Here is a 14,085-nt window from a genome sequence, read left to right on the forward strand (position 1 = left end):
TGGATCATAGCCAGCGAAAGCGGCTGCTGCAGATGGGCAGCGAGCGTATGATGCTGCATGCCCTTGCTCGTAAGGAAGGCGGTCGTACTCGCCCAACACATGGTAACACCAGGGTGGTTCCGCTCGGATCCACTAGTGCTCCAGCTAATCGATCAAATCCAGCACAACACAGGTGTTGTTAAAGCAGCCAACTAGGACTGATCCGTACGCATCAGCCAAAGCAAGCAAAAGCGAGACCTTCACTCCAAAGCACAGGGGTTTTAGCACCCCGCACTGCGAACAATAGTGCATCAAGATTTTTAGTATTTAGATACGTGACTCATTTGGGTCTGATGATCATGCTTCTTCAAATCATGCAGTACATTATAAAGTGAAAAACACATCTTTAGCGTGATAGAGACCCTAGTCGCCATTCTATGAGTGGCACCGGAGGTAACCATGTATTACCTTGTTACCACAAAAATCTCTTCCCTTTGATCAATTCTAATATCATCGGTCTTTGCATGTCCGCTTCAAGGAAGGGTGAGAACTTTCAAACAGTGTTCGCACAAAGTGGCATTTCTCAGCATGTTTGTCATGGCCAGTGCCCAACCCAAAGGGGCTATGGAGTGGAGTCCTTACTGCTATGGATTAGACAAGCACAAAACCATTTTAGCATGGATGACTGAGCCAAAATCGCAGGTGATGTGTCCCGTTACAAGCGGCTGTTTCAAAATAGACACATCGGACACATGTTTTCTTTAATACCCCTATATGATGAGGAGCTCATTACGGTTTTTTTTCTATAACCACAAATGTGAGAACAAATATCACATCACATCTAAGTTGTTAAGGAAATCATGTATACAACAGTTTTTTCTACAGCCCGTTGGTGAACGGTGATATTTTGGTCCAATTTCGTCACCGAACCATATGTTTAAGTCCCTGCGGTGGCTGAATTCTCTAGCCTATGATATGTCGTACCCTCCTCACTTTCTCCGGAGACACCATGCCCCTCCTAGCATTCTCATCCTCTCCCACTCCAGTGCCACCACCGCCTTCACCCTCTTTGTGCGTTGCTTGCTTCTTTCCTTGCACTTCTCCTTTCCAAGGCATAATGGGGTCACAAGATCTACATCAAGGAGGGAGGAGGAGGAGATCCTCTTTGTAATGTTGCTGTTCTGCCTCTCTTTCTCTCTCGTCCAGATCCTGAGGTAGGCAATGATGGCACTCAGCCACAAGTGGCACCACACTCCAAGGACTATGACATCTTGTGGTCGAGGAGAGGGAGGACACTGATATTGACACCACGACATTAGGGTGTCAACCTTGGCGTTCATCCAAAGTCTGCCTTATTTTGGCATCATCGTCTATCTGACTTATGATGACACTCATGCCCACATCATGTTGTTTGCGTAAACCAAAAAGAATAACCTGAATGTGTTAATTTTGTTTTCTTTCTAAGTGTTTAACACAGTAATTTTTCTTACACGAGCCCCTAAACCAAAAAGAACTTTCTTTTGTGTCACTACTGATTTGTTACCATCTTAGGCTTGGCCCCAACCAATATCATGCATGGATTACATTTGATCCCTGCCTATGGGATGTTGCTTGGTGTCACCTAGAAGTTGGTAAAAAAAACTACCATGCGAGACTTTGTAACTCTTAGCAGAATGGTATTTTTCTGATGTAGAGACTGATAACACACTTGAGGGTTTTAGGATGCTAAACAACATCATTGTTCACACTAAATGTGGTTGCAGACATATAAAGAAATCATCCGAGGAAAGGAAAGACAAGGCAATATATTGAATGTACATGCCTATGTTTTGAAAAAAAGGACGACATACATAATTATGAGTTTCTATATCTATTTTAAATAAAGTTTCTGAAATCAGTTGATGGTAAAGAAACCGTCATGGATGGAAAGGTTCGAGGCAGCTACAATTGCAGCCCTCGACTAGAATAAAAGGCTTATGCACATCCTCTAGTTCAAGCTCAGCAAGCCCGAAGCATAGCCTTGACCCTTGCTCCTCTCATGGTTCTACTTAATTAGAAACGGAACGAAGAAGATGACGAAAACACATGTTGTAAATTCCAGAGAAGATGCCCGGAAGGTGAAAGTGATCCCATGCCTAAACATTTAACCTCCCTCCCTATTCTTCCAGCATACTAATATTCATTGTGTGATTAAAAAATAACATTGAAATGGACTTCTGATTTCGTTTCAACCACTCGACCTCTCTAGTTCTTTGTTGATCGAGATTGTTCCATACTAATCAACATGTTCACGCGGTCTCATGTGATGTATTGTTGTTTCTAGTCGTGTTTTTTGTATCAACTTTTCGTGGAGTCTCAAGCTATTTGACTTTTTGTCGCCTCGCTCAAAAAGTCGGTAGACATGCTTATACAATTCAAAAGAAACTCCTGATAAAAGTGGTGCTCGTCTTGAAGGATTGCATCCTAGGAGAGCACCATCTGTAAGGTCATAAGTTTCTTTTTTTTGTGCAAAGAATTATTTTTCCCATTGTCATTGAGTTCATAATGGAGTAATGGAATTAAATTAGCATCACATATGCAGCTAGAAACGAAGGGTTGTGGCCAGAGGGAAACGCACAGAGTTGCACCGTTGGTTCTTCAATCACACACACTAGGATGCCACGCCGGATCGTGACACGGGTGATTCAGGCATTCGGCAAGCCGTCCTTGCTGTTCGTTTCCTGAAGTCTGCAAGAATTCCCTGGAAAATTAATGCTACTAAACCATGGGCGAGAACGGCTCGTCTCGGCGGGTGCTTGCCTCGTTCTTCTTTTACTCTCCTGCGGTGGGCTGATGCTACACTATGACGCTCTGTGTTTACTGCACACTCAATCGGCACTAGCACGCTAGTAGTCCAAGGCACTAGCTTGCCCCCCCCCTCCAAATCTACCCTCCCACTCAACCCCCCTCCCCCTCGCCCGCCCACCTTTAATATCCCTTTCCTCATTCACGAGATCCCCATTTCCATCTCCATCTCGCCTCCGCCGCCGCCGCCTCCCCTCGAGGCGCCGTTCCATGCAGCATAAACCCTGCCTCGCGGATCCGAGATCCAGGTGCTCAACGGAATGTCGAATAGGCCGTCGGCGCTGATGCCGAAAACGTTGTCCGACGCCTTCGCCGCCGCTGTGCTCCTCTCCTCCAATGACAAGCCAGATACGCTCCCGCCGGGGAGGCTCTCGCCCGTCTCCCCGCTCCCGCCCTCCTCCAAGCACCTTACCCCGAGCTCCTCCTTAGGGTCCTCTGGCTCGATCTCCAGGGCGTCTGCCTTCGTGCTCGCGTCCGCTGGCTTCACCCCTAGGAGGAGCCACTCTGGGGGAATCCCGCTCCCTTCCGAAGGGACTCCCCAAGGGGGACGCCTAGGCCTCCGTCGGACTGGCTCCGAACCTAGCTCCTACTCCAGCTCCGCCACCTCACCGCTCACCAAGGCGCTCCCGACAGGGAACATCTGCCCCGCCGGCCGATTCGGCAAGCCGCGACCTTCCTTGGCTCCGCCCCATTCAATCCGCCACAGCGTGCTCGGTTCCGGTACCGCAAAGTACGGCCATGGAAGCATCATGCGCTCGCGCAACCGCGGCGGCATACCCGTCAAGGGGGACGTGCAGGTCAGATGGGCCATGTCCAGCACTGACCTAGAGGAGCTGAAGAGGATCGGGAACGAACAGTACAAGAAGGGGTATTTTGAGGAGGCGCTCAGGCTGTACGACCGCGCGCTCGCCATGTGCCCGGACAATGCAGCATGTCGGGCCAACCGGGCTGCCGCACTCACTGGGCTTCGCCGCTTTGGCGAGGCTATCAAGGAGTGTGAGGAGGCTGTGCGCATCGATCCATCATACGGGCGCGCGCACCAGAAACTCGTCTCCCTGCATATAAGGTGAATGAATTGGTTGGATGTATGTAGCATAAATATCGGTTCTCGGATCAGTGGATTTACCCCCAAAATGTTTTGCTTAATTTACCTATTGGCGCTTTGTTGGCGTAAGCAAATTCTTTTGAATCATGCTAGATCATTCGCTCTTTCCCCCAACCATGTAGCAATAATTATGGACCCAAATTTGCTATTTTTAGTAGAGCTTAGAAAGCAGACATGGGCAGGGAGTGGTTCATTATTGGTTGTCAATGGAAGAGGATTGGGCGCAAGTTTTTCTTACCTTATTTTGGAATGCTAGGCATCTATATGGACACCCCATTGATCTGAACATGGGCACTTCTTTATGTGCATCTGCATTTCCCTCGGTATGAAAATATCTGCTCTCCAGCTATTGGAGAAACAAAATAGCTGAATTTGGTATAAAAAAACATAAATGGTAACAAACACACACGATGTGCTCGTTTTTGCTATGGTTATTAAATTGGTCACCGCTAGTTACGGCCTACATTCATCATTGGTGCTAGATTAAGTGATTATTGAGTTCTCCATTTGTGCAAGGTATTCATCTGATTTTACCGGATTGCAGGTTGGGACACATTGAGGATGCTCAGAAGAACCTTTCCCTGGCAACCCAACAGCCTGATCTCCTAGAGTTACTCAAATTACAAACAGTGGAAAAGCACCTAGGAAGATGTCTTGATTCACGGAAGGTTGGGGACTGGAAGAGTGTGCTGAGAGAATGTGATGCCGCTATTGCGGCGGGAGCTGACTCCTCTGCTCTGGTTCGGCTATGCCCTTCATCTAATCCGATATGGACTAGCCATGTGTCTTGATTAAAGAACATATATTTATGTCATTCACCACTTGCAGCTCTTTGCTTCAAGAGCAGAAGCTCTTCTCCGGCTCAATCTGCTCAATGAGGCTGATATGGCCATCGATAGTGCTTCCAAGTTGAATTGTTCATCTTCATGCACCTCAGACACCAAATTTTGTGGGTTCCTCGCTAACGCATACCTCGATTACGCGCATGCTCAAGTTGACATGGCATTGGGAAGGTAATTTAACGGCTACCTATTATAGTACTGTAGCACATATTAGAGCATGTGAGCATAGCTGGATGTCCGCGTATCCCGTGAAAACCTTCGTTTGGTGCAAACTGTGCAAACTTCATAAAAATTATGTATAAAAGTTTTAAAAATTTCCAATAAAAATGTCATATGTTGGAGGTGTGGTGCTCTACAAATGTGCAAAATTTCAAGTTGAAAATCAAATACATTTGGATGAAATTAAAAAGAAAAATATACAATGAATAGTGTCAAACACTGAAGGCCCACTAGTCATGCTGAATTTGTTTTTTTTCCGTTGCTACCAAACGCAAGTGACGTTGGGTTTGAAATCTTACACATATATAAAACATCACTACTCTAACGTATGTTTTTTTTTGAGAATTTTTTTATTTTTTTTCAATGGAATTTTCACAGTTTGCACCGTAAAGATGGTTTTCATATAGCAATTTTATTAAAAAAAATTTGGTAAATACCAAGAAACCTCTATTTTTTCACGAACTATGTCACAAAACTACACATTTTAGAATTCTTATCACTTAACCCATATTTTATAATCCTTCTGATCCATAATAAGTGTCTATGGATCGCAGCGAGTATTACACTGTTAGAAAACTCATAATCTGGGAATCAACTCAGCTAACAACATTTCTGACAGTGAGACCCACCTATCAGCCTTAGCGGCATCAAATGCTTTGGTTTTGCCGTTTGTCTGGTTCTTTACCGGTCCAGTGTGGTTCTTGATCTTTGTAGAAACTATGTAAAAACCACGTTGCTAACTTGCTTTGCAGCACACAATGACCCTATCCTTGTCATTTCTCATGTACTTGTAATCCCTGCTATGTACAATATGATAGTTGCCTCCCTAAAATTTTATCAGCACCACATGTCTAAGGCTGGGGCCAAACCGCACCGGACCGGCAAAGAACCAGACTATACCGCAAACCCCGAGCCTTTTGATGCTGCTGAGGCCGACGGGTGGGACCCACTGTCAGAAATGCTGCTAGCCTAACTGATTCCTGTTTTATGTGTTTTCTGATACAATTTAGTAGAAAAATACAGGTTAATGATAGGAATTCCAAAAGATGCAGTTTTCCGATACATTTGTTAGGTTACCTGTTGTACCTGTGTTATTGCATGACTTGACAGCAGTCAACATTCTGCAGGTTTGATCGTGCTGTCTCTTCAATTGATAAAGCCAAGGAAATGGATCCAAAAAATGCTGAAGTTATAGCAATGCATAACAATGTGAAAGCTGTTGCAAGAGCACGATATCTAGGGAATGAACTCTTCAGGTCTGGACAATTTTCAGCAGCTTGTTTAGCTTTTGGCGAAGGGCTCAAGTATGACCCTGTAAATCCAGTCCTGCATTCCAATAGGGCAGCTTGCCGGTTCAAGCAAGAGCAGTGGGAGAAGTGCATTGCGGACTGCAATGAAACACTAAAGATTCAACCCAACTATACCAAGGCTCTGCTCAGGCGGGCAGTTTCCTATGGAAAGGTATCATATTATTTATTTGTTACAGCTTAATATCCCCTATTTAGAGTTTGAAAACTCAGAATATGTTGCATTATTGCTCATTTCGTGGTTAGATGGAGCGATGGGCTGAATGTGCGAAGGATTATGAGATTCTCAGAAAGGCGCTCCCAGGTGACACCGAGGTGACTCAGGCCTATTTCCATGCTCAGGATGCTCTCAAGTCATATCGGGGTGAGGAGATATCTAACTTGAAGTTTGGAGGAGAGGTTAAAGCAATTACAGGAATGGAACAATTCCAAACGGCTACTTCTTTGCCAGGTTTGTCATATTAATTCATATCCTTTAGAAAATGTTGATTCATTCTATTTTGGCCTATGTTACTACTGCTCACTCCGTCTCACATTAAGTGACTTTTTATTATATGTATTTAGACGCCTTTTAGTCATAGATACATGCATATTTGGATAAATTTGAGTCACTTAATATGAAACGGAGGGAATACATGATACGGCGGTACTAAATTACTAATACGGGAATACGGAAAACATCACTCTCTAAAAATAGACTCATGACTTACGAAGATACGATGAGTATACATACAAATACATAAAAATAAACACCAGGTAAACAATATTAAGTGGATGAGAGACTGAAGATAGACGAATACTTGGATGGAGCAGCGACCAGCAAGGTGTTGCCGGCAGCCGACGGCGTGGAGATCTTGGCGGCGTTGGCGATGCACCGAGAGGCGAGAGATTTACGATGTGGCAACCACCGGGAGAGACGGCGCGATGCGTACGTGAGGGTTTTAGCTTGGTCAGAGTCAGACCAATCGATCGAATAGGCCTTGTGATGGGCTGCCGATAGCTGCCGATCAAGTGGCAACAATCAGGCCCAATAGGAATCCCAGCAGTTTTCGATTTATTTTAGTTCGGGAAAAGGAGATAACCGTATCCCATTTTGTATCCATGTGTATCCCGTCCTGAACTTATTATATCCTGCACCGCACCGTTGTGCCATATACCTCATCTCAGATTTTGGTAAGCACCATTACCTCTTTTTTTTTAAAAACACAATACAAACGTGAACGCTCACAAACACACACATACATTTGTATACGCACATCCTACCCATACAATCATAAAAGAAAATTCATTATCCCATACATTCAGTATTCAGTGCCTTGACAGAACATATATGATTGACATGACAGCAACATCAGAGCTTACTCTTGTGTTTCGTCCTCACCACATTAATTCAGCTCATCCTTTGGAGGTAGTACATATTTGTGGAAAAACCGGTGTCCCTCGTAGTTGGCACCAATGCACTGTACTAGTAGGAGATAAGTCATGTTACAACTCTGAACTATTTAAATTCCGACGTACCCAAAGATGGTTTTCGCATGTGGGGCGGATTTTAATCGAGTTGACTTCCACATTTTGTTCTCAATACTTAGTCGAAATGCGCTGAAATTTTAACAGTAGGCTAAAGACAACATTTATGATTTTCTGTATTTTCAAATTTCTAGACTTTTTTCAATTCAAAGTTTAAGCCTCAAACATAATATGTCATCATGTTCAGAGTTGTAACATGGACTTATCTCCTACAGTGCCACCCCTTTGTTTTGCTCTATTTTGGCAAACACATACTATCATTCTCTCTTATAGTTGCAGCTCCTCAAGATTTGAGAATCCCATTTTATCATTTTGATTAACTTTACATCTCGAAATGTGCTCCTTCTGCTAGTATTTGCGCCTGCAGTTCATGATGTTCACTTGCAGATGAGCTACAGTTTATCGTACCACGTTTGTACTGTTATCTTTACTTTTGTTGATATGCTGATAGGCATGAGGTTGTGCCAAGAGTTGGCAGTACCAGTTACTGTTTTTTGCCCTGGAAACAGAACTTCAAGAGACATTTGTTTTAAGGAGTTCTGTACTGATGCTAGTTGGAAGTACATAATTTGGTCACTCTTTCGTCTTTTACCCTACCTTCTGGAAATGATGAAAGCACTTACAGTAGCTTTTTTGTCTGATGCATTCTCATTGGATGGTTTCAAATCCATAGGTGTCTCCGTCGTCTATTTCATGACACCTTCGAATCAGCGATGCTGCAAGATTTCCCCGTTTGTGAACGCACTGCGTACCAAATACCCTTCTGTTAATTTCCTCAAGGTAACTAATCTGAGTTCACGGGTTCATCCTTCTCATCTTTCCTAGCTCTGGCATGTTACTGACATGTTGCTCTGTTCTTTCACATAGGTGGATGTAACCGAGAGCCCTGCTGTTGCGCGCGCAGAGAATGTGAGGACACTTCCAACATTCAAGATCTACAAAAATGGTACGAGAGTGAAGGAGATGATTTGCCCCAGCCAACAGCTGCTGGAGTGTTCAGTGAGGCATTACGGGACATGAAACACATGACTTGTGTTTCCTCGCGCCTCCTGCTTCCCTCGAGCAAAGCCATGGGCTAAACCGTACTGGAGGTCCGGAACTCAGCTCTTTTTTTTTCCACCCGACGCCATTTCCATTTTCCCACCCCTTTTCCCCCCGTCTGTTGGTTACCGACTCTGTTTTGATTCTCTTCATTTCAAGAGCGAACTTCGCTCCTTATAAATTCCGAACAACTTTTCGTTATATGGCTTCGCAGCTCGCATTGGATCGTCCCCGTGTATCAGTGTATGTGTGTTGACCGTTTCCTAAGTTGTTCTGTGTGCGCGTCAGAGTGCGGACGAGGCGTTCCGCGAGGCTGACACGTTCACGTCGAGCCCCGGTGCGGTTCGGTTCGGTTCGGTGAATGATTCACCGTGTCGGCCGCGACGGTTTCTTTGCGGGGCCGCGTGAATTCAATCCTCCTTGGCCCATCCCAGCCGCGGCCGGCGGAGGAGGCCTGCCAATCGATCCCTTGCAATTGGGCCTTGTGGAGGAGGCCTCGCAATCTCGTAACGCACGATGTGTTAAGCCCAGACTAGCTAACAGCCCGTCTATTCGCCCAGGGCCTTCCGGTGCTAATTGTTTGGGCCGTCGCACGTGACCGGGCTAATATTTGACCCTTCGGCCGCAGCCAGAGGTGCAAAATTGTGACTCTCAGAATACCTTTTGACTCTACTTAGTTCAACCAAATGAATTAAAATTTCAAAATGACACAATTTTTGCAAATCTAGTTCATTTATTTGAACTACGGAGGGTCAAAGGATACCCTGAGGGTCACCATGTTGCACTCCTAGGCGCAGGCCACGGAAACGTGAAACTCTGCGCCAAAACTTTATTACGGCTGCGCATAATATCTCCTCGTGTGAATTTGCAAGGGTTTTCTGGAAACACGATAAGCACAGTATATCTTTAGGAAAAAGTGCTCACCTTGCGGTTTATCACGTCTCTTTCACCCTATCTTAGTACATGCGTCATGATTTCCTCAGTATTCTTCAGGCCTTTGTGTCTGATGCCGACTGATCCTAGTAGGCATCCGCATCTAATCAACTACTCTTCAGTATCAGGTCTCCGCCTCCTCCACAAATAATTCTTGTTTGTTCTACAGAAACTTGTTTTTCCTTCCATCAGGCGCTCCTCGATTCATCGGTTGCGTGCCAGAGAAGGCTCGCCGTCGATTGGGTCCCTTGCTTGTGACACAGAAGAAGAACAGACTGTAAATTAAGTTCCCCAAGTCATGTCGTGCTCTTTGCTTTCACCATCGCCGGAGATCGAATAGTAGCTGTCACGGTCCAATCCCTTTTGCAGTTTTGCTCATCTGGAACGATTGCTATTGAGAAGGCATCCAGACTACTCAAGTCTGAAGGTGATGCAATACAAGTATACAGTATCCGGGCATGCACTATTGTTCGTTTGCGTTTTCTCGGGGGAGCAAAATCCCTGAGGCCGAATATGCGAGAGAAAACAGACAATGATGTTGCCGTGGGGTTGCAGGCTGCTGTCAGGGAGTTTGCGCGATCGGTTCTTGCCCTGAAAGACGCCGACGCCTGCTGTCAGGGAGTTCGAAATTGCCACGGCACACCCGTACGCTTGTATTTCTACGTTTCATAATTCTTGTCGAAATACTGTCATGCGTTCGTGCGTGCTGGCAAGATCAAGTCTCCGGTTCTTCAAATCAATTTAAGGGTTTGGCAACCACGATTGCGGCTCCGGCATTGCTCCTTAGTGGCAATTGCACGATGACTTCCCTGCTGTCATCGACAAGGGCAGGCCATATCGGGTAGAGGTGCGGTGCGGCGACAGTGCCGCAACGGCACATCATCGGCTCGTTCTGGCAACGGTAGAGGTCGTCTGGTGGTTCAGAAATTTTGATGTAATTTATATTATGTTTGAGATGTTTTGTAACATCGACAAGTATTTAGGAACGGAGCTAGTACTTCTCTAGTGAACCTTTATAATAGATCCATATTGTTTTCGCCAATTTTTTTTGACAGAAATCATTAACATTAGGAATTTAGGATAGATAACATGATCCAAGATAATTGATAATAGTATAACAATTGTGTATTTTATTTATACTAAAAGCAGTGATCATGTAACTGCATGCACAACTTGTATCTGTTCTTCCCTAAACAAACTTGTACCTTTTCTTTAGGTTTTATTAATTGCATGTTTGGCTCATGCCTCATGGGCTGTTTGCATTTTTTTTTTCGTTCTATCTTTGTTTTTGAAAATGGTCTCTGGTCAGCAAACAGAAAATGGTCTCAAACTCCGGTAGTAATTAACTTGTTCTTTTATTTTCCTTAAGACGAAGAAAGTCACAAAAATGCTCGCGGGCAGGGGAGATGGGACAAGGACAGAGGCCTTCGAGATTGATGCTGGCTGAGGGTACAGTAAGATGGCCTGCGTGTCGATGTTTGATATGGGTGTGATTAGATGTCACTTAAGCTGCTGGGCCAAGTTTTCCCTCCTGACATCCCCAAAGTCCAAGCTGCGCTGCCACTACTACTCCACGTCATGTCATGTGCCAACTATGTTAAGGGATAACTTATCCAGCCCCTTTTGTTGCTTACTTTAGCCCACCCATCACACGCCTCCCCATCCATCTCTTTTCTCTCTAGATCTTTCTCTGCCTCCTGCTCTCAACAGCCAGTTGAGAGGTCCTTGAGGAGACACAAGGCCTGATCATGAAATGTGTTCTTCTTGAGAGCTATCTTGGCTCCTTGAAGAGCGTGAGGAGATCGTCCCCTTGCATCATGGACGACACAACGCAGGCTGCCTCTCTCCCTCATCATCGGCCACTGCAAAATGTTTGCCCTGTTGTTTTTCCGGGACGCGGCTGCCTCTCTCCCTTGTTTCCATGTTTGGTTGTCTGCTTTGCTAGTGCTACATGCGAAATGGCTAAACCTATGAAGTACATTTTAGCCTTTTAGGCGCCAATGGCTAATACGGAGTAAGTTATTAGAGTAAGTACTCCATAGTCCAAATGGATAATGGATTATAAATTCAAGTAGCAGAGCTCCTTGTAATGTCTAGGAAATTGTTGGAATGTTTGCTTAGTGAAAAATAGAAGGAATGAATACAAATTAAAAAAATTGGCCCTGAAATTATTGGTTGATTCCAGAGTCCGTGCATGCACAAATGCATTCCAAACCAGACAATGTGGACTACAAAACGAACAAGTTTTGGACCAGCGACCTCTGACACATGTCAGCCTTCTTAGTGCAATAAAACCACAAAACTTAGGAATGAATGTGCAGATAAAGAAATCAATAAAACACATATAAATAAGTTTAACTAAAAACAAAGAAAAATAAATTGATAAAATGAGACTAAAGGAAAAATAAAAAAGCATTCCAAAGTAGGATGACTAAATTTTACATTGACCAGTAGTAGGACATACTATACTACTCCAAATCAAGCTTTGTGTATATTTTATTGTTTGACTAACCAAAATTTCCAGCTTCCATGATAATTGGTATGGTAGAATGTAAAATAAACTTGTGTTCAAAAATCAGAATAAAACAAAGGTTGTATCCAAAAATAGAATAGAAAATAAAGTTCAAGTACTCCCTCCGTCTCATAAAAATTGGCACAGTTAGCTTGTTTAAAGCGGCGCCAATCTTTATGGGATGGAGGGAGTAGCATTCTTCGTCGAAAAAACTTATACTTACTTCGTCCCGTCCTAAAATATATGACGTGGATTTTAACACATTTTTATATAGATCCACGTTACTTATTTTGAATGGAAGGAGTACCAAATCACTACTCTAACTTGATTCTCGTGAATCCAGTACTCGTGAAACGGCCGATCCTAGAGGCCGAGCTGGCAAAGGCTGCTCATGATAGGCCGCAGAGGTGTGGACGACGCTAGCTTTGGTGTCATGTGGCTCTCCGTGCACCGCCTCCGGCCATGATGCTGCACGTACGTTGAGCCCAAGCTCGTCGTCGTCCTTTGTTGCCCCCACTGACACAGTTTTGGCCGTTTGCTGCTCGCCCTACCTGATAATATGCGCGACGGCCGGCCGGCCGCCCATGCACGGAGACAGACACACTGCTGTCTCTTCTCGCCCTCCTACTCCTAGAGCTATTCAGAGCTAGTACTCTCGTGTGTCGTCTCTCTAGCGTGGCTAGCTGCGCTGCGTTCGCATTCAAAGCCTGCCTAGCTGCGAGCTTGCAAGCAAAACATCGCACGTATATGGTGATGCTGGGTGTTGTTACGACGTACACCTATCTCCTTTGACGACAGACACCTATGTACGTACCCCCACGTATTAACGCTTCGATCACCATGCCTAGCCTGCCTGTGCGACGTGGCCACCATGGTCGCCGCGTGCTTCGATCTTCGACCCGATGCATTGCAGCCGGCCGGCGATCGAGTCGAGGGAAACAGAAGCCGGGGCCCCGGTCGGGCCACGGACCACGGTTGCGGCGTACTCTCTAGTTGTCGAAATATTACATGTATCTAAACGTTTTTTAAGCATAGATACATTCATATTTAAACAAATTTTAGACATACGTATCCCGGCACGATGCACGCGCGCCCACGTGCATAAGTAACTGCGTGCGTGCCCATCTAGCTAGCAGCTGCAAGTTTGGATCGAGCGAGCTGGTGGTGAGATACTCCTACGTAGATCGAGCGAGCTGGTGGGAAGATATGTATGCCTTGGCAGCTAAGTTAAGATCGTCATCAGTCGATAAGGGGGAAGCGATTCGGCCGATGATGATGACCATGGGGTTAATTGGTCTTTCCTCTGTTCAATTTGATCATGGGGTCAATTGGTCATGGGAGAACCCATGTCCAATATGAGAAAACGATATACAGTTAATTTTGTTGATTTTAGAGGGAGTAAAATACACTGGCGGTCCAAATATTATTGACGAGGTGTCAAGTTAGTCCTAAAATTACTAAACTGCATATTTAGGTCCCAATTTTTTGCTAAGTGTGTCACGACAAGTCCTGCGCTCGTCCAAGAGCGTTTGACCGGCATAAGTGGCTCGTTGACCGAGTACACGTCAGCCAAAGAGCCCGCTGGACATAACTGACATGAGGAAAAATGCATCCGTTGTCCTAATATTATTGACGAGGTGCAAAGTTAGTCCTAAAATTATTAAACTGCATGTTTAGGTCCCAATTATTTTGTTAAGTGGGTTACGAGAGGTCTTAAGCTCGTTTATGAGCGTTTGACCGTCCTATGTGACCGAATACACGTCGGCTAATGGTCCT

The 14,085-nt window shown here is 45.0% G+C and overlaps 1 protein-coding gene across 1 annotated transcript; it reads left to right on the forward strand.

Moving 5' to 3' along the window:
• The first annotated feature begins 3,083 nt into the window (after positions 1 to 3,083).
• LOC100835516 (inactive TPR repeat-containing thioredoxin TTL3) lies at positions 3,084 to 8,843 on the forward strand. Its single transcript, XM_003565547.3, has 7 exons — positions 3,084 to 3,889; positions 4,473 to 4,668; positions 4,757 to 4,941; positions 6,117 to 6,450; positions 6,543 to 6,747; positions 8,497 to 8,603; positions 8,691 to 8,843. Exons 1-7 carry the CDS (start codon positions 3,084 to 3,086, stop codon positions 8,841 to 8,843), a joined length of 1,986 nt encoding a protein of 661 aa, XP_003565595.1.
• The last annotated feature ends 5,242 nt before the right edge of the window (positions 8,844 to 14,085 follow it).

Source organism: Brachypodium distachyon, chromosome 2, assembly GCF_000005505.3.
Source record: "Brachypodium distachyon strain Bd21 chromosome 2, Brachypodium_distachyon_v3.0, whole genome shotgun sequence".
Lineage (NCBI taxonomy): Eukaryota > Viridiplantae > Streptophyta > Magnoliopsida > Poales > Poaceae > Brachypodium > Brachypodium distachyon.

Bases quoted from the DNA above. Each gene is read 5' to 3' on its own strand.
- LOC100835516 (XM_003565547.3), top strand. From the start codon at position 3,084: ATGTCGAATAGGCCGTCGGCGCTGATGCCGAAAACGTTGTCCGACGCC. The intron at 6,451-6,542 runs GTATCATATTAT...TTTCGTGGTTAG, and splicing joins GGGCAGTTTCCTATGGAAAG to ATGGAGCGATGGGCTGAATG. The intron at 6,748-8,496 runs GTTTGTCATATT...TCAAATCCATAG, and splicing joins AACGGCTACTTCTTTGCCAG to GTGTCTCCGTCGTCTATTTC.